Source organism: Struthio camelus, chromosome 2 (assembly GCF_040807025.1).
Source record: "Struthio camelus isolate bStrCam1 chromosome 2, bStrCam1.hap1, whole genome shotgun sequence".
Lineage (NCBI taxonomy): Eukaryota > Metazoa > Chordata > Aves > Struthioniformes > Struthionidae > Struthio > Struthio camelus.
Window position 1 is genome coordinate 12,716,465 of NC_090943.1, and position 21,824 is coordinate 12,738,288.

The 21,824-nt window shown below is 39.3% G+C and overlaps 1 protein-coding gene across 3 annotated transcripts in view; it reads right to left on the reverse strand.

The window, feature by feature from the left end:
- The window catches only part of LARP4B (La ribonucleoprotein 4B), a 56,628-nt gene that overhangs the window by 24,860 nt on the left and 9,944 nt on the right, over positions 1-21,824 (reverse strand). For all 3 annotated transcript variants that reach the window (XM_068934316.1, XM_068934317.1, XM_068934315.1), the window contains exon 2: positions 12,346-12,480. In XM_068934316.1, coding sequence (XP_068790417.1) covers positions 12,346-12,426 — 81 coding nt within the window. In that variant the 5' untranslated portion in view covers positions 12,427-12,480. The remainder of the gene's footprint in view (positions 1-12,345; positions 12,481-21,824) is intronic.

A 21,824-nucleotide genomic window follows, 5' to 3' on the forward strand; every position in this document is an offset into this window, starting at 1 on the left:
CCAAGCAGCTCAAACTATGACAAACATTTCGTGCTTAACTTCTGACAGACTGATTCAACCTGTACTTGCCCTAGTCTTTAGGCAGTTCTCTACTACACATGTTAATTCAACGCTGATAACATTGTTATTGTATCTGTTTCTGTGAAACAACATTTAAAACACACACAACCCACCCCCCCCCCAGCCCACAAAGCGTTTTTTTTGGACCCACAAAAGTTTTAAGGAAGCATTATGGGAAAACTGAAAGCAATGAAAGGCATACGACAACTATCATTACTTTAAGAGAAGAACAAAGCATTAACAACAATTTAGGTCAGGCTTTCCTTAGGCAAGACAAAACGAATGAAATACTACCTCCAGTAAAATCGTCTTGACCTATTTCCTTTAACCTGGATAGGAAATGGTTATATTTAATGGTTAGTTTATTTGCATTCCAGAGAGATTACTCTGCAGTGCCAACAGTGACAACGCTTCTGCTAAGCAAGAGACAGTTTTCTCTCATTTCACTGCTGTTTGAGCAAAATGTATTAAGTCATTTCATCCCCATAATACGTTGATCTGTTTTAATACGAATCATATTGAGAAAGGCCACTGCTCGTGCTATCATACACTACTTAAAACTTAACTAAGATCTGTTTTGTGACCGCGAGGATGCTAAGAACATTACAGAGTGAGATAAGCGCTTCAATAATCCATGACACTTAGATTATTCCAAAATACTTGCACTCAGATACTGTCATTATTCTAGCGCACAGAACACAAATCCAGAAGGTAAAAAGATGTAAAGAATCTCAAGTTAAACACAACTGAACGACGCAGGAAAGAATGGTGAGTTTGACACAACTACTTGGATGGTAAGGTTTCAACGACAGCAAGTTTCATCAAGTTTCCATTTCTACAAGAAGTTCCTCTAGGGATAAAGGGCTTAGCCTGTAGTATGACCCACTGCCAGCACTGTAATTGTGGGGCAAGGTCAGAGCAACTGCCGTTAGGCGACTGGCACAGGGAACAGCGTTGCTATGCGCTGGCCTCGCTCAGCAGCAAGGGAAGGAGAGCAGCCACCGCCACAGGTTGGGCTGGTGTCCTCCTTATGCAGCTAGCCAAGACCCAGTCTAGCTCATTCCCTCTGCTCCTCCTGCAATCATTTGTTTCTATAGCGCTTCAGCAGTTCTCCAGAAGCGAGCAAAAGGTATTCTAATTGCTACAAAGCAAGAACTTAAGATTTCAGGAAATCCACACACAGTTCTTCCTGTATGAAGGTACAGAGCACTATTAGTGGCCTACAGAAAGTTTCCCTAACACATACTGAAGTGTTCATCTCAAGTTCATATAGAATTGAGAACTTGTAGTTCGGGAACTTTGCCAGTGTTTCAACTTCCAGACAAAGTATACAGAATCAAAATGGGGTGGGGGCCAGGAATCACTCTTTGGTGATTGGATTGGATTCATTTGGAAATACTACCTGCCTTACACGCCTGTATAGCGTTCAGTTTTGCATAAAAAAAACAGATACCGGTCATCTTCAGGACGCAGTTATACATGAAATATTTCATAACTATTTGATGAAACTAAGGTTTAAATGATTTAGTTTATTCCAATTCCTAGCTTTAGTTTCAAGCTTCAACATCAAATCACATGTATAAAATACTTACAAATTCATCTTTATCTTGCCATTCCCAAATACCAACATTTTTTGGTACTAGCAGTTGATAAGGATATCTTCCCACTGCATATGAAGCACATGTTAAATCTTCAGGTTGGCTCTGGAAGTTTTCACTAGCTATACATAGTCTGTCATTCTTCACAGTATTGCTAGAAATGGCATTATTCCATAAAAAGCCCATCAGGTATTCACCATTACCAGTAATCATAGTGTCAGAAAGCTGCTGATTCGTCAAGTCAGCATTGCCAGTCTGAAAACTTACAAACTGTAACTCTATTTCAGCCTGGGAGTTTTGTCTGTCCAGTTTATAGGAATGCTCTCGGTCACTCAAAACATCTTCCATCAGCTCTAATACACACCTTTCGCTGCCTTGCCGAAACTCTGCAGCACCAGAAGAGGCACTGGGAATCTCATATGAAGGAGTAGCAGCATATTTGTCTACCTGCTTTGGGTCAGTACAAACTCCAAGCTTTTTGCCTGAGAAAATCTTGTTATCTGACTGCATTTGTTCACAACTTGTGGTCAAGTCATTCATTTGCGTGTTTAATATGTAACTGCTATTTTTCAGTTCAGTAGTCTTTGCTTCTAGCTGTTTTGAATTCCCATTAGTTAAAGCTTCTACATTGCCAGTTGACATGCTAAAAGCAGTGACATTTTCCTCCTTAGAGTCAGTACTGACACAGCGTTTCACTTCACCATTCTGAAGACTAGGTTCCTTCAGATCATATACACTTTTCTCATGAGTTTCTAGGTGTTCTTCAGGAAAACGCCCAGTAGAAACTAGGGTATGCCTGAATTCTGGCTCTGCATCGGCATTTAACTCAGGCTCTCTTACTACTTTATGATATACATGAGAATATGAATTTTGACATGATGTAGGTAAATAATTGCAAGCTTTATATAAAAGATTATAGTAATCTTCATGATTTTTAGAGTAGGAATTCTGATTGTGAGGTAAATCTTTACAGCAGTTTAAGGTATTTTTGTCACGATCAACAACATTAGCATCCGAATTCTGTTTAATGTTTTCTGTTTTGGCATTATTTGTCTTGTCTGGGAGAACTTCATGCTCTGCCTGTTTTGTAGATTCTACTACATCCCCAATTATTCTGGCAGAGTCAGGCCCAGCATTGCATTGATTTTCCACTGCATGAAAGGAACATATATCCTGGTGTTCATCCTGCCTGCAAATCAAGTCCATTTTATTCATATCCTCACGTTGCAAAGACACAGAAGAAACATTGTTTTTGTTAACCGAGTTTGAGTAGTTGTATACTTCATTTTTGGGTGCCTCCTGTGAAATCTGAAGTTCTAGGCTGTTTTTCTTTAGGAATATTTCATTTGTGCTTGTGCTATGTAGTTCACGAGACGTCAAATGGTCATCACTTACCCATGATTGAGTTCTGCTCAAGCTACCAGCTTCCTCAAGCACGCTGCCTGTTTGCTGAATGATACTCAAACAGACATCTTCCTCCATGCTATTATGGCTTGGAGCTTCAGATAACGTCTTGTTTTCAGTGCAACCCTTAATGTGAGTTTGAAAATCAGAACTTTTTTTCAAGTTTCCCTGCATTTCAATCGTATTCAGAGATTCACTGCTATGCAGAATTGTACCTGTGTGTTTCTCTTCGTCTTTCAAGAATTCTTTCAAGACATTGTAACGTTCACAGGAATCAGATGCAAACTCCTGGCTATCACAATGAGTACTGTGAAACGGTCTCATTTCCACATTAGAGTTTTGTTTCCTTTCCAGCTTTAGGAGGTAATCTTCTTCAGCAAGTTTTTCTACATTTTGACTCACCAAAAAGGAATCACCATCTCTTTCATGCAGCTCTAATGACAATTTTAAGTTACACTTCGTATTCTCTACCACCCATTTAGTGTCTTGGTCATCTCTAGTAGCATCCGCAAGTTCTACAGAATCACTGTTTCTATTAAGTGATTCATTCCAACTCACACCACTGCCTACTGTATCCACTTCCTCTTGTCTATTCTCCAGGACCTCTTCACTACATACTTTCACTCTTAAGCCACCTGTTACTACATTCTCAGTATTTAACCTATGTGCTTGACAGCTGCTAGCCAGTAAGTTATCATAAGACGACTGGAGGTTCACACTACAATATTCCTTTGTTTCCTTTTTCTGCATGCTTGACCTCCCCTCTTTTTTACCGAGGCACAGTTCTGCCTGTGAATTACACCCAGTTTCCACTTGTGCTGATTGCTGCATTGGAAATTCCTTCTCAGTGTCTACAGACCGTGCCACACTGCACATTCCTTCATCAGTAACAGCTGAATTATCTCCGTCCGCTGCAATCGCTTTGTGCGTGGTAGCTAGCACCTCTTCATCCACTTTCAGATCTTCAGCATCTACAATGCAAATACTATAAAACTCCCAGTCTTTTACATGTTTTCTGTTGTCTACATCAAGATAGGAAAAGGTTGGAATTGTCTGTCTGTGTGAACTTGAAACTTTTGGAAAGCTGTCACTCTTGCTGTCTTCAATGTCTACTATTGTTTCATTCTGTCTTGGATGGTTGCATGTAACCGGATAATGCACCTGAAAACTCTTATTTAAGGAAATTTCATCCTGCAACCCTTTGTCTACGATCTCTGGTACATGTGAAGTAGAAATAAGATCAGATGAGCAATGCTCTCCAGCTATGTTTTCATCATTAATATAACCGTTAATATTTTCTATATTGTTCATATGCTGAGCATTGCTATTAGAGTTTTTAGGTACTCCTTTGTTAATAAGCCTATCTCTCTTCTCTTCACTTTTATGCAGATTATCACGTGTACCAGAGACCTTCAGGAGGTGACTAAAGGAACTAAAAAAGCCAAAAGGTCTGTCATACATTCTCCTAGAGACGCTCTCACGGGGAGCGTTATCCACACTTCTGTATGAAAGATATTTTGCTTTTCTATCCCAGAACCCAGACTGAGAATTTGACGGCATGCAATCGCCAGTATGAACACACTCAGTGCTCACTAATGCAGCTGCCCCATTAACCGTCCTTCCCACTGTATGCAGATCCTTGCTTTCCACAGTTCCTAAAATTAAAGATAAAGTTTTACTTATCCTTGACTCCGGTGCTTCCTCTTCCACAGATTTTTGTAACAAGCCCGTTTTCTCTTCATTTGTGCTGTTATTCAATTCTTTACTAAAGCAGCAACCCATGATTAGGAAGTTGTGTCAAGGCAGTCTTCTCATTGCAAATCACCTTTCTCTATACACTAAACTAACTTTGTACTGCTACTGAAGAGACAAGCCAACACCCAGCCACCAAAAATAGCACACTTTAAAACCGTGCAGGAGGTTCACATGTCATTGCCACTCAAAGTCCAAATCCCAGCTGCTGAGCAATGTTTTAATATTTCATCATATACACTGCAGCATTCAAGGCAAATAATTTTCCTAATGAGATTACAGACCATTTACAAGTATTACTAAGTCTCCTGAACTTCCATTATTTGATTTCCTAAAGTTTCCTTCATCCAAACCATTAAAATATTTAGATGTGCATGTGTGCCAAAAAGCGGTTTTCCTTCAAATTTTTTATATCCTATCCTACAGGGATAAATGCAATCTGGCTTCACATGTTTAAATCTGATTTGAAAACAAAATTATTAGTGGAATCTGTTAGATCAAACAAGTTTTAAACCATTTTCTCCTTTTCCTCCCTCCCCCCACAGCTGAACCTACACTGAGATTGCTCCTTTAGGAAAAAACAGTCTAAAGATAGATAAGACCTCATGTATTCCATTAAACAGTCATTGTACGTTATCAGAAGCTAATTCTGTTCCAAGCCTTTTTTTAATCGTTATCTACATTAAAAAAAAAATACAACAACAACAAAAAAAACCCTAATCCCTCAGTGAGGCCTCAGGGCCTCACGAAATCATATAGCTGTTTTCTGGTACTGTGGCAGGATTAATTATACTTAATCTCCAAAAAATGGTGTATTCTGTTACAGAAAACGTCTAAGGTAGGAAATTTAAAAAATAATTTGACTAAACGCTACCTCTTCCCAAAGTCTGTCAACAATGTTTTCTTTGCTGTACTTTAGAATAGACTTCTTTTTAGCCTTGTGACAACAGCGTATCTTTTCAGCATATTTGATCCTTTAATATTTAGAAGAACTAATTCTACTGTTTAGAGTAACGAACCAAAAAAAAAAAAAAAGCAGCAAACTTCTTCCCTGCTGGCACCTGGGGACTGAGGGGGAAAAAAAGTGATGCTGCACTAAACCGCAGTAAGCACAATCATACTGAATTAAAATCAGGCAGAAGGACCTCAGAGAACACAAAACTGCTTCCATTATCCCAAACTGCTCAGAATCTTATGGTAATAACTTGCCAAATGCAAGCTGGTGTCGACTGAGTACCGAAGGCACTCTAGAAACTCAAACGCTTCACTTCAGATAGTCCGCACTGCTGTCATGCTGGGAAGCGCTCCTGCAGTAACAACAGCAGAGTTCACACAGCAGCAGCATAAAACAGGTTAGAGACGAATTTCCCTGCAAAACTCGGGAGTAATGCTTAAGGCGTGCTGCAGGAATAAACCTCACCCACAGACAGAGGTGAAAATCTGAAATCATTAATCTCTATTCTTTACAAAATGTGAAATGCTTCTATCTCTCTTTTCTGAAGCTCCTGCAAGGCGTTTGAATATATATTCTGAGTAGCTTCTTAGCTGATTTTGCTCTATATTCGGTATACGAATACCGTGCGTAACAAAAAATTACTATAACGTAACTGCCAGTAATGCTTCTTCTCCCCAAACTAGTAGGCTGCTCACGGGACAAATGAATCAATGAAAAAGATGATGTGCTTCCATATTCTTAAGCACGGTTACTATACATTTAAACACCACAGAGAGATTCAGACTTGCATATGTGAAAGGACCATACTTCAGAAAAAAACATCCTGTTTGTCACTAATCCTACGGCCAGCAGCAAGTTTGCTGAACCGGCTAGGGAACGCATCCCCTCCTCGGCAAGCCTGCCCTGAAACTGCAGGGCAACAAAACTGGAAGATTACCCTGCCCCCCAGGCTATCTAATATGTGAAGTGTCACAAGTCCCTGCAGATATACTGCTCTTAAGGATAGGAAGTTTGATGCATCATTGCTGCCATCTGCTGCATTTTTTTTAATTCTCTCCCGGGACAGTTATTCAGCGTGCCTACATCTAACTTGATTCAGACTTCAAACTATGGCAAGTCATTCCTTTCTTTAGCTTCCTCTGAAATGAAGTACAGTGAAAGGGGGAGGGGAGGGTGTTTATAGTTCTTTTTTAAGACATGCTATAAGCAAACAAATTCAATTGTTTTTAACGTCAGCATAAAGTCACATCAATACTTGCAAAGTTTGTAATTCTCATCAGGTAAACTGTGATTTTTTTCCCCCCTGTGATTTAACTACTGTTTACTACACGCAGGGCAAAAAGCTTTCCAGACAAGAACAAAGCGTCTTTAAGAGACAGACCAGGGCAAAGTCCATTCCTCCCGTTCTCCAACGAGCAATCCTGCTATCAACCCACGAGGAGAAAAATGGGTGAAACAGTTCAGTCAAGCAGTTGCGTCTTGCAGTTTTTCCATACTCTCCTCTTTATGCATAAAGGCATGTTTTGTGCTTCTTCCTTTGGTTTTACCCAAATCTCTGCTCTAGGAGTGATTTCTGTTTTTCATCCTCTACAGCGAACTTTTATTAAGTCACATTCCCCAACGCTGTTTACAATGGGATCACCATAAAAGACAACAACAGGAACTTAAACAGAAAATGTCCACACTATTGTTGTATCGCTTGAGGTTGGCTGTTGAACTTCTGAAATTCAGGAAGTCTTAAAAGCCTGCTGGCTAAGCTAAACACCTCCACCCGACTTGAGAAGCGCTTCTGAGTAACACTGTTTGTGCTCTACCATTTCACAGACTGATTCAACTGGGGCAGAGGGAGTTTATTTAGGCTCTTGGATGAAAGAGCTTCCTAGATACTCAAAACCGAAACAGGCTTTCCCTCTCCATGAAACAAAACCATTCTGAAGCAACACTTTCATGTCTTTAAAAAAAATTTTTACTAAGTCCTATATCCTGTACTCAACTAAGCAGGAGGCAAGAAGTCAACATACTTATTAACAGGAGTATACCTGCAAGTTCACTTTCATTTCTACGTGTACCTATTAATCTTGCAAACAAGGGTTTAACCCTATATATCTTCTTATAAATGTTAGTTTTAAAATGTAATGTCAAGTTACCATAGCACAAGATAAAACAGTACTTATAACCTTCTGACATCTAACTTAATTTCCCCTTTTTCTACAGTCAAGTCAAGCAACTAATCAGTCCTCAAGCAACGCTGATTACACGACACTAAGGCACTAATCTGATGCCATGCCCACCACCAGTTATGGGAAGAGATGTCACAGTGTCACTAGTGCAGGTTTCAGGGAACAGCTGCTCAGATTGTTTCACTTTCCCTCCAACATATCAAGGTTAAGAGGACTGTTAAAGTTTAAATACATTTAATCTTACACATTAAACTATGACAAATTACCAACAGAAGTCATCTAAACCTGCAGAACTATTCACCACCTTACATTCCATATGTACGATAACATGACAGAAAAAGTGAACTCTGAGCAGTACTGATGCTTCAGGACCCTGCACGTACTCGGTTTAAGGTCTAATTCCTCCATTTCTTGTATAACACTATTCATGACCCCTTTAACGGGTGCTATTTGATAATTCAACTGTTGCTTAACTCTTAGCTGGTGCATACTATAATGCTGTGTCTAGTTAAAGGCTCTAAAGATTATAGGTTACACTGAATTTTCACAAAACTATTACAGAGTCCTACGTTAAACTAGCAAACGTGCTTTCCTCAATGTCCTTTGGTTTCTCGGTCGGGATCATTCTTGAATGGGTTGCTAAAGAATTTTAGAACAACATAGCTTAGCTGAGGAGCTCTTAAGTCAAGACATCCTTCCATATGATCTCCTGCGAAAAGCTTTTTAGGAAGTTCACTTAAGTTTCCATCATAAGTTTTTAGGCCTGTCAGTCCTAAGCTCAAGAAAAACAGCAAACAAGTTGATTGAAGCTATAGTTATACTGCCTATAAAAGTTGACAAAAAACAGCAAACCACACAAATTCAAATTCCCATTAACGGAAGCCCAGGACATCACCTGATAATCAGTGAATTAGACTGCGGGCAATACTCTTATCACGATCAGATAGCAAGGTTTATTAGGGGTCATATATAAAAACACTGTCCACTGGAACATACCAACATTTGAAGAAACTGTTGCCACTCGATCGTAAGAATCCCTCCTAAAGTTTAATTTCAGAAAGAAACTCAAACCAGCAGCTTCCAAATTCAGCCAAAGGAAAGAAAATACTTTGGTCCTTCACACAGTTATTTGAAAGGCCACATATTAATCAAAGGCAAGTATGAAAGGGGAAGAGTTTAGGGTTTAGATTGCACCTTCAGAACTAAAGGCTAGGTCACTCCTGTCTGGCAGAGACAGGTCATTATTACTAAGCCAACTCCACTGTGGGATTTGGGTCTTGGCCTCTTTCCTCAAAGGCTAATCTCAAATCCCTAGCAGCAAAATGCTACTAATCCAAAAGAACACAAAAAAGTGAGCCAAAAGCAAGCTGAACATTACTTAAACACTGACTCTCCTGGATTCAGTTGGGCCAGGGCTTTCTCACAAAGGATAATTATCAACTAGGATACAAAAGAATCCAGGGGCCGTTGTCACCTGAAGTGACAAAGCTTGTCTCTAGGTTAAAAAAACAAAATACACACACACACAACACAAAAAACCCACCACACCCAAATTCCAGTATATAGAAGTCCTAGATTTATCAAAGCTAAGAATCTGTTAGTGTCCCCTAATGTTATCTACCCCCAGTGTGCAAGTGTAAGCTACTATTAACAAGGAATTTAAGAGGATCTCCAAGTTGCCAACTTTTATTTCACTCAACTTGCCTGTGAAGCTACAGGAATTCTACCATTGAACACTACTGAAGTCAGCCAATTCAGGAGCTGCTGTTGGAAGTCAACCCTACTAGGCTTGCGATTAAACGACATTAGCACTAAATAGCAGACACGTTCCTATTTTGACAGATACTGCTGGGTAGAAGGCATAGCTGCCTCCATTGCCATCAGGTTAAGCCTCTGAAAATTGTTACTAAACAAGTAACCTGCATTCCATTAACGTAAGCAACCCTGACAAGTGATTTCTGGAGGGTTTTATCACTGTAAGAAATTACAATATCAAAAATTTAGTTTTAATTCAGTCACCATCGAGAAAGGAAAGTGTGCTAAGTTTTGGTCTTACCAAGATAACAGACTGACTACAGTCATAGATAGGAAAATGTATTTATTACTATTTACAGATAAGACTGCTCTGTGTAGTCATTTGAGAACTGAGACCAGTAACAAGGAGTTACTTTTCCAGGATCTAGAGAGATGCCTAAAAATTCCCAGTAGAAATTCTATAATCTTCCCCCTTAAGTGTCAGAAAAACAGATAGATTAACCATCACCAGATCCTAGAAGGGCAGCATAGTCAGAACGGCTAGGGAAGGTAATACTTAAGGCATTTTGTAAAGCAGTTTTCTTACAAGTCTATTAAAAAAAAAAAAAAAAAACCTTTGAGATCTTGCTAGACACCATGACAACAAGGCCTCATACCAAACATTCTCTGGGGTAGGAATAACCAGGTATGTAAATCTACACTTTTATGCAGGCTAAGACAAAGTCTACCCCTCTGATCTCAAAACCATTAAGATAAACAAGAAAAAGCAGACGATTTCAGTTAACCTGAAGCATGTGCTTGCTAAATACAATTCAATCAGAACTTCAGAAATTTCTCTCCTTCCTATCTCCCCCTTTTTGGAAAGATGAAATGTTTTAAGGGCATTAATCTGCGAACCAGCTCCTGTAACTCCATGAAGTCTTACGAAAACTACAGCCTTGATCCCAGAGAATGAAGCAAATGTTGTTTGTTCCCTTGCAAATGAAGTCCTTAAGTCCAGGCAAAATATACTCATATATGCGATTATGAAAGAGGTCACCTTTAAAACAACCCTTTTAACAGCCTATATTGACAATGATTCTGATATAAAAAACGACCTTACGATACAGTGCACATAAATACATGATACTGTATAATTTTAAAAAGCTTGAGAAGTTATAGGTCCCGTCTTTTTGAAATAAAATACTCAGAAAAGGAAAGGCTTTCCTCTCAAAAGAGTTAGCTATTTCAAATGCAGCATTATAGCACTTACAGAGAGATTCCAAGTTACCCAAATTGACATTAAAATAGTCTCTTTTGCTAAGGAAAAAAAAACTGACAGGTTTCTAAAATTGCAAGAAATGGCTACTCTTTTTTTCTCCAAAGCAATACGGAAGAGCAGAATTTGAAATTTAGATCCAAGTTTTTACATGTAGCTTTATAAGAGTGCCTTTCTACGCCAAATTAAAATAACCAGTTTCAATAGAAAGACTGATCAAGTTACTCCTCATTCTAATGCACCTTTTAAAAAAGGCCCTGCAAAGCTGCAAGCTTTTGAAACAAATTTGCAAGAGCCTCTTACTCAGGCTTACCCACTGAAGCATGCTGCAAACAACTATTTCAGAATTTCAACACTTTCCTGGAATTAAGTGTTTGAATATGGACACCACAGAAGTTCAACTTCCTAAACTACAGCCCAAAACTTGGCGCAACTTATTCATCTACTAACAATTAAACAAAATTCACATCTGAGAGAGGTAGAACAGAGCGGAAGTGAAGAGATCCCTGAATACCAATTTTTTTCTTGGAAAAAAGGAAAATACTGGCTTGATAAGAAGAAAAAAAAAAAAAGCAAAGTACAAGTTTGAAGCATTTGACACAATGCTCCTCAGGGATAGTGGCAAGGTAGGTTTAAGCTACAACAAGGATTTGATAATGCATAGCACTGACTTTAAGTGCCAAGTAGAATATACACTGAAACCCTTCAAGGTGTCCCAAGAAGAAATATTGCTCCTAATATGCTGCTAGGGATCAAAGATGAAAAAATGTTACCAGTATTAAAGATATCGAAAGATAATTACCAAGTATTAAAGATAAAGCTACTTGTAACATTTCCTGCAACATACACACACAGAGTCCTATCTGCTGTATGATCTGCCAAAAGCAGCCTATCAAGCAACCTACTGGATCCTACACAGCAGCACAGAAGCATCAGCACCTGCCATTTGGTAGAAATGACTAAGCAAAATTCCTGTTATAGAATGTAATTTCCTATTTTATAGGTTTATGCTTTTACAATTACAGAGCATTTCCTGTCGAGATATACTTACATGTTAACATAAGTGAGCTAGAACCTTACTCAAGATTGGCAAGACAATTCCCATATAGCCTAAAAACTCCTCCTACAGGAGTGCAAACTTCTGTAACTCGCTGTTTATTGATATTCCCTGTCAGGCTGACAAAAACAACGTTTTGAGACTCGGACTGCGTATGGAGATGTAGCCACCCTTAAAAGCTTTACTCCGGCACTCTGTGTTGCAATACTATAAGCTAACTGTTTTCTACTAACATATTCTGAGATACAATTTTGATTAAGACATACTAAAAATCTGTTTCATATAGCACATATACTAGGGGAATGTGTAATCATGATAATACTTACTAGATGAGAACCGTCTTTAACTTCTTGTACTTGCTGCACCTGCGGTTCAGCCACAACTTTAGTGTCCTGATCAGAAGTCATGAGCTGTCTGCTTTTTGGCTGCTCAGAGAGAACTTTACTGGTCACTTTTGTACGCTGCAGAAATATGAAGACAAGAGAGTCCATAAGCAGTTGTTTAAATTTCACGGAATTCACAGCCATTCAAAAAGCACCACGCTGATTCAGACCAAAGGTTCAATAAACTTGCACCCAACACCGTCTAGGGAAAACGTTATACTATAAGGCAAGGATAAAGCGATCTTGCACATGTGTTCTGCCTCTAGCAGTTGGTTGTCCAGGGATAACCAACAGTAAGCAGAACACCTGCCATAGCATTGGGTAGGGAAATTCCACTGGGAAAGTCTCATTTGATTCCTATCTTAATTATTCAGATTGTTTTTCAAACCGTGCCTTCTCTATACCACTTAGCAGAAATTTTTCTTCACTTAAGACACATTCCTAGTCACAAACAGACTTTTGTCTTTTACAGCTACTCCGACAGCCATTTAATCTTAGCAAATTATGAAGCATGTTACAACAGTTCTACTACATTAGTAACGCTCAACGAGTTGTTCTGCTCCATCATCCTAGAATGTTATTTTATATGATTAGACAGGTAGAAAACTGAGTAACCTGAATATCTGACAGCAACTTAGCTTTGAAATTTGAGACTATTACTTAATACTGTTATTTTAAAAGACACCTGGCCTTTAAAAAAGAGAAGGCTCATTTCTGAGACTTCAAACTTTAAAGCAATATTGGAATATAAAATCAGGGTAGGGTTTTTTCTTTTATTGTTATTATTTTTTTAAGAGGAATCTGAGTGAGTTGTAATATCCTGATTTATGTATTTCCCCAGCAATTCCAGTGGTGCATCTGTAACAACATAGTGTGAGAGAAATTTATTTTCTTCAAGCTGGTGATGCTCAGCTTTAGGGTGATATTCTGTGCTATCTGCTAAAAGAAAGTAAAAATTTGCAGCGCATGGAAGATGAATAGGACAATTCTAACCCTTAGAAGCATAAGCTCCTTTTAAGGTATTCTGCACGATTCCAAGAGACTGGAGTTAAAAAGTATTCCTTGACTCTATGGCATTATGGTCTTCCATGCAATTTCCCCTACATTAAGTTTTGAAATAAACAAAAGCAAGAGTCTTCCACACAACCGATTCGACATTCCAAAAATCTTCAAATAAAATTACAGCACTCATCGACATGACCAACCAATTCCAACGTCTGTACTACAGAGTAATTCATAAGATAAGCTATTTTGCCAATGTTGTTGAAGAAATAAATATACTGACATCCCAGACAGAACTACAGAGTCGTCTTAAATGAACAATCGGTTATCATTTCATGCTATTGGTGTAAGAGTCAGCACGAAAAGATATGTTTTTCAGAAAAACATATGCATTGTGCTGCTGTTATACTCTCAAATTTTCATGAGTAACACACTCGTCTTGGAACAGGAGCTATTCAAGTAAGGGAGAAATGAAGTAGAGAATAAAAATTGGAAGCTATATCCACCCCACAGAGTATTACACACGTGTGCACGTGCACACACACACAGAGTCCAAGGATTTTCCAAATCTTAGAAATCATTTGAGATGTTTTATTTTATAAAATAACAAAGAAACATCCTCTGCATGAAAACAAGTAAATATAAATAGCTACACTCTCTTCTGTTCAAATTCACACATGGGAAGCTATATACACATTAACAAAGCAGAAGGTGTCTAAGCTCCTTGGACTGCTTCTGTTGAATATTCTTTACAGCAATTGTTCTTAGTCCTTTAAAATTTGGTATTAGTATTTTTCTAAAAAGAGTGCAAGACCTCTTATACATTTCACATTCACTATATATAATCTACATTGCTCTTCATAACCTTTTGCATGCGCATTAGCCTAGAATTACAAGCTAAACTCCACTTTAGAGACACACAAACACATTTTAGTCCATAATGATGATATATCTGCTTTGCATTTTAGCCCCCAAATCAATGCCAAGATGCATGCCTGTATGTTGCCTGCTTATCTCATCCATTCCCATTCCCTTCTCAGCTCAACACGTGCCCTTGGAACAAATCTCTTCCATCCTCTGAACTACGCACAGTCAGCACGAGTACTTTGTAAATCCATGGATTACGGAAGGAAAACAGCTAGGATCGTGAGGCTAACAAAGAGCAGAGTTCCACTACATATATGCCCTTTAAAGCATTTGCTGACTGGCCATCAAGTACAAAATATTCAGCTAAGATCATTAATTTAGGTTGAGCGTAGACAAGATGTTGGCCAACTTGATACGTAACACACAACTGCAACATGCACATTACTGGTGGCTTGACCAAAAAAATTTAAAGTTACAGTAAGAACAGCACATCATCCTACTGCTTTTCAGAAGTCCTTCAGATGAGATTACCTGAGACGCTTATCACAGACTAGATCTAGATGGAAACTCAAGGTAGCTTTGTTTGGATTACTCAGACTAATAATCATATTCTTATCAGTCACACAGTTTTGTCGCGATGCACACATTTAAATCCACTCATTCACTCGGCATACAAACAAGTTATTTTTAGTAACAATGAGGCCAAATCCATATATTTGAGTTGCATTTCTATCACTTAGGATAAAAACGGCTCTCAAACCAGGTGCTATACTATTACAAGCTCTTTAAAGAGGATATTCAACATGCCTTCTTAGTCCTGTGCTTTTAACAATGGCCATTCTTTAAAAAAAAAAAAAGTCATAGTGGAAGCTGCCAAATGCAGAAGGGGTTTCCTTTGTGATTTTCTTCATTTAGTATGTCACGCTGCTGATACAAGTCCCCAGGATATGAACTGCTCTGCTGCAAAGTCCCAAATGTTGTGATGTAATTCAGCAATAATGCATGTGCAGAACCGCTCTGCTAAGTTAGTTACAGAAACCTTGCCACTTGCTAATCCCCCAAATCATAAAACTTACACGACAGCAGGCTTCCACGACTATCACATCAGAAAATAAAATACTTGTGGAATAAGCAGTGTTAATCACAAATTTTTAAAGGTTCTGTTCAAAGGATGTTCTTTAGCATGTTTTTCATTATATCAATATTACTCTATCTTCATACCAAAGCTCATCTATACAGACAAGAATCAGTATCTGGCAGTACTAGCAACTACAGATCAGCACTGATAGACTGGAAGACAGTTTACCCTCTTTTGATGCTAGCTTGATAGCTAAAATAGCAAACTGGTAACTGTTTCTCTGCATAAATACATACTGCTGCAATAAGCAGAACACATTTAAGATAAAACACAAGCCATCAGACCCCTTTGGGATACAAACACCAATACTTGCAGCAGAACATTGAGTAGTGTATTTTTTTGTTCAAATTATAAAACAAACAAAAAAATCCCACAAAAGACAAAAATCAAGAAAAATTTTCAGAGGCACACAATCTTTTAAATAGGCTTTTAAAGACTCCTAGTACATAGCAAACAGATTCACCAAAAAAAAAGCTTCCCATAAATTATGTCTAGTCATATATTCTACACAACAGCCCACATTTATGAACTGATTATGAAGTACGCAATCACGATTTTGTAATATTATACATCATTTCAATTCTGTAAATACATACACTAACCTTAATTTCACTTCTGTCTCGTCATTTGGTCATCACCCAATAATTAGTCAAGTTCAACAATTTCAGATACATTATGTAAAGATCAAAGTTACTCTGAAGACATAAAAAATACTTATTCCCAGAACAGCCTAATCCAAAGGCAACTAAATGGATTTTGCTTAAGCTTATCAAAATAATTTGACCTTGGACTGTAAGGAGGCAAAACACTTAGGTTCAAAAAATTAAAATATAGGCAAAAACATGTTTCTTCAAAAACCTGACATTCAGTCATGAAGTTCTTATTATCCTCCAAACTATAAAACACTAATCAGTCTGCTAAATTGGTAATCGAGGTAGGAAGGGGAAGAGTCACAGAATCGTTTAGGTTGGAAGGGACCTCTGGAGATCATCTAGTCCAACCTCCCTGCTCAAGCAGGGACCTCTAGAGCATTTTGCCCAGGATCGCATCCAGACGGGTTCTGAGTATCTCCAGGAAGGGAGACTCCACTACCTCTCTGGGCAACCTGTGCCAGTGCTCTGTCACCCTCACAGTGAAGAAGTTTTTCCTCAGGTTCAGATGGAACTGCCTGTGGTTCAGTTTCTGCCCGTTGCCTCTTGTCCTGTCGCTGGGCACCACGGAGAAGAGGCTGGCCTCATCCTCTTGATACTCCCCCTTCAGTTACTTGTACACGTTGATGAGATTCCCCTCCCAGTCTTCTCTTCTCCAGGCTCAACAGGCCCAGCTCTTGCAGTCTTTCTTCATAGGAGAGATGCTCCAGGCCCCTCATCATCTTTGTAGCCCTCCGCTGGACTCTCTCCAGGAGCGCCATGTCTCTCTTGCACTGGGAAACCAGAACTGGACACAGGACTCCAGGGGAGGCCTTCCCAGGGCTGAGGAGAGGGGCAGGATCACCTCCCTCCACCTGCTGGCAACACTCTGCCTCATGCACCCCAGGAGACCATTGGCCTTCTTGGCCACGAGGGCACACTGCTGGCTCGTGGTCAACTTGTTGTCCACCAGCACTCCCAGGGCCTTCTCGGCAGAGCTACTTTCCAGCAGGTCAACCCCCAGCCTGTACTGCTGCATGGGATTATTCCTGCCTAGGTGCAGGACCTTGCATTTACCTTTGTTGAACTTCATGAGGTTCCTCTCTGCCCAGCTCTCCAGCCTGTCCAGGTGCCTCTGAATGGCAGCACAGCCTTCTGCTGTGACAGCCACTCCCCCCAGTTTAGTATCATCAGCAAACTTGCTGAGGGTGCCCTCTGTCCCTTCCTCCAGGTCATTGATGAATACGTTGAACAAGACTGGACCCAGCACTGACCCCTGGGGGACACTGCTAGCTGCAGGCCTCCAAATGGACTCTGCGCCACTGACCACAAATGCAAAGAGTGCATTAATATAGCTATTTTTTCATTAGAACAAAGATCACGGGGACAGTAACTCTTCACCAGTACCTGCATAGGATTGGTCTCTGTGGGCACTTGGTCAGTAGTGGTTAATCTGAGGAATCACAAGAATTTTCTGAGCATGGACTGAGCCCACCTGGCAGCGCAACACAGGACACATACATTTCAGCCACCACTGAACTGACTTTGCTCTGAAACAGTCAGTTATCTTCACACATACAAGACTTTTCTTTAAAAAAAAAAAAAAGTTGATACCATGACTCTTTACAGATAGACATTTTAAAAAGTGTCTTATTAGAGGAATTCCGTGATTTTAGAAGATACTGTATGCAGAGTAGATATTTGCTATGGGATGCCTACATGGGTAAATGCACACAACCACATGATTGTTCTTGTCCATATGCCAAACGAAGCAGATATGAGCCCACTCTCATCCAAAAGCCACGTGTGTGTAATTACGGTGCCAATATCAGACTACGTATTAGTTCAAGCTTAGGTAAAGTACTGGCCGAGTAAATGTTCAACTGTCCACAGATATTTATATATACACTATATTCACATATACCACCAACCTTGCAAGCATCTGAGAAGAGATAACTACTCGATTGTTATACTAGTCAATGAAAAATAAATTTCAGACAGGAAATCACTCGGAACAACTATTTAATAAAGGCCCAAGAAAATAAAACCAAAGAAAACTCACTCCCGCGTACTCCCCTTGCTCCCCACTTCTTCTTTCATTAGAAGTAGTCCTTAATTTTTCTAATTCATATTCTGAGTGTGCTTTTATGTGGTCTGTTTTGCTATTTAGAGTTGCAAGAGTAGGAGTAGCAGCACGCTCAATCAAACCAGCCAGATAGATCTGTTATTTAAAAACATGCAACCCCCAAAACAATGCTCTAGGGCTGAGATCTTGCCTGCCAACTTTCAGCCCAGAGTAATCAGCCCTTAAAAAGAGATCTATAAATGCAAGTGCTGACAACTAACTTTAGCACTGCAAACAGAAACACTATAAAACAAAAAGCTAACTAGAATAAAAGATCTTTTCATTGCTCTTCCAGCAAGCACAAACAAAAATAGATTCCAGTTTGGCTTTGTACAGAACTCTTCCTCACAAACATTTTAGAAACTTTAAACACAGATTAAGATAAACTTTTCACAAGGCTAAAACAGAAATATACTTTCAGTAACATGAGAAAGCCTTAAATGTTTGCAAAACAGAGGTGCACTTGTTAACTTAAGCCTCATAACAAACTTCCAATTGTAGGTCAGAAGCTCTTTTTCTACTGTCAGAGATAGCATACTTTCTCACCATCTTTCACACCCTCACCTATTTACGAGGATCTACTACACCACAGCAGAAGCAATCAGAATTACCCAATTTCAGCTTCAAAACAAGTTCCAGCACCTGATGAAGACAGCACACAGCTGGTCTATTACTGCAAAAAAAAAAAAAGCCAAACAAAAAACAAACAAAACAAAAAACCTAACACCTACTGATCACCAGGTTAGCTACATATAATACAAACCCCTTTGTATAGCTTAACACAGAAGTGGGATATTAACAGAGAACGGAAACACAGTATTTAATCTCAACTTCACTTTCCTAATAGACCATGAACCTGAGAGTCTTATGCTTCTATGAACTAGAAGTGTCTGAAACAGTGTTTAGTTTAGAAAATTACTTAAGACCTAACGTCATAGCTGATATGAAAAATAACAGATGCCTCTTCCCAAAGTACTGGTTTCACACATTAACTAAAGTTTAAACAAAGTCTACCTTTATTTTTTAATTAAATGTTTCACAAGTATTTTGAACACCCAAGGCCTATGTAAAGTATCAAGAGTCAATCACTCTCAATCCAGGTAAAGCTTCTCACACAGATGCAGGACAGAACTTAAGCTTATAGAACATCAATGGGGTGGGGGGGAACCCACACAACCAACCAGCCAAAAACCTTACATCCTAACCCTTAAGGTTACAGGTTTCTCCTCCATCTTCATGTTCCAAGAAGGGATACAAATTGGAGCTTACCATTTTAATCCTATGGCTGTTTTAGAAGGGTTTCAAAGAAAGATTTCAGCTGCTAAGGCACAAGTTGCAACATCAACGCCCTGCATGGGACAAGTGTTACCCTTTTATATAGGGAAAAAAATAAAAACAAAACCCTTATAAAGCTTAATCATTTTGATGGCCCTAAAGAAAAGCTGTAACAGAGCTCTAAGTGAATCGTGGATTTCCATCTTTCCTTTCAAAACTGGAAGTTACTCTTTAGAGAGCAGCAGATGCAACCAGTAACATATCAAAGGGTGATATTATTTAAAATGAAACATAATATTAAGTGGTTACATTACCATAGCAGACAAAATATCCGTGAAAGAAAAATCTAACAGCCTAGAAGAGCACATTTGTCAGCGGTGATTTCCACAATCATCACTCTTTGTCTACAGAAGTTGTAAGCTCTGTATACATAACAGCACTTAAAAAGTTGACATGACATAAATGTTTAGTCACAACATGTGTCTACAGAAGTTAGATACTGAATACAACACTATTTTAGAAATCAGCACAGGGCTCGATTTGTTTAACTGCTAGTTCTCTGAACAGCAGGGGGAAAAGTTGAAAGTTTCATCCCTGGAGCTTAGCTTGACCACATGCCCAGACATTATCAAAGTCTGCCAGACGAATGTTTCGGAAAGTACATACATTCACTGCAAGTGCCAGCATGATGACTGGAAAGTTAGGTCTCCCAAAACCCAAGAAAAGTGCAGTCTGATTTGCTTCAATTTTCTTTCCTGCCAAGAAGATTGCTTTTGCCCAAGAATCTCCAGCAGCGCCCAGAGCAACGGAGCCTTTTCGCTCCTGAAGAGGAGCGGGTATGAAAGCACACGTGGAGGGGCGAGCCCTCCAACATGACACTTGGCAGACATAAGGCATTTTAAAACTACATGGCAACCAGATCGCTGCAAGAAACACATAGCACCAGAAGACCACCTAAAACCGTACAGTGTTAGCATTTAACAGTCGGTAATAGAAAACACTGGCTCAAAGAGTTTAAAGCTGCTGCTATGTCTCTACTTAACAGGTTTTTAAATCTGAGGAGAAAATACACTCATCAGCCGGCGCATCACACCCTCTTCAGTAACGCAATGCACTAGACGTTTCAGAGTATGTAATCTAAGAAATCCTGCCATTTAAGAATGCTAAGAGTGCCCAAATCAGGAATAACTGATAGGGAACACATTTTTGTATCAGATAAGAGTATCACGTGCCTCAAAGACAAATGTAATTGTGTCATGAGTTCTCAGTTTGCTTACTGCTTGTTTGCAATTTCCAAACCTGCAGCAGCACTTTCCTGACTGAAGACTGATGCACGTAACACTAAAAAGGATAGCTTATTAATTAACTGGGGTTGCTGCACGCAGCACTTCCATCACAAAGCCACAAACTTGTTTCCCTTACCTCAGGTGGACTAACAGCACACACCCTGCAGGTTATCCAGAAGAGGTGCATTTTATTTCTATTGTAGCTCCCGTAAAGTTGTATCAGGCATACTTTTGTCAGATGACAATTTCAAAAAATAGTAAACTTTTAATTAAACAAACCCTTTGCTCTCTTTTTATGTATTATCACAGCGACCCTACAAACGGCAAAGGCGGCTGCTAGTAGCTTAACCAAACCACGACATTTCTGAAATGAAAGGCTACCTTAGTAGAAAGTATCACACATCTTCTGCACAACCCCATCCTCTCTTGGAAAGCTAGTACTTTTGTCCCTATTGAATGCTTCCAACTAGAGGATCACAAATTCTACCTTCATTACCATGGCCTACCAAATTTAAAAGCACACTCAAGGAAGGAAAAAGATCTTCTTTCATGAGAAAAAGAGATCAGCAATTTGCCACTCAAGCAAATCAGACAAGTATCTCGAAGTACGATTAGTGTCCATTAATACTCCATTGCTTTCTTACAATTATATTCACGAGCATTTTACCACCTCCCCACCCCAAGCCCCGGTCTCTTTTTATTGTTCCCGGACAGAGAACGTTCCAGCAAGAGCAGAATTAAAATAAATTTAAACAATCCCTCTAGCTACAATCCATCAAACAGAGAGCTGCACAGGAGTGGTTTGCACACACACTTCTATCTCTAAGACCACCAGCAGAAGAGGGGAAGAGAGAATAAGCAAGCTGAAAAACTGTGCCATGAATATTGCTTCCTTCCTGTTCTCTAGGAAACACCTTCGACAGCAGCAGAGCGTTGCAAACAGCACTGCAGTTTTAAGTGAAACGTAAAGAGTCACGTCCACCTCATTGCTGCTGCTCTTATTCTTGTCTTACAAAGCATCACAGGTAGTTCCTCCTGCGGGGTTGGGGAGAAGAGATAATATAGCTACAGGACTTTCACAAAAGAAGTCCCAGCTGAAT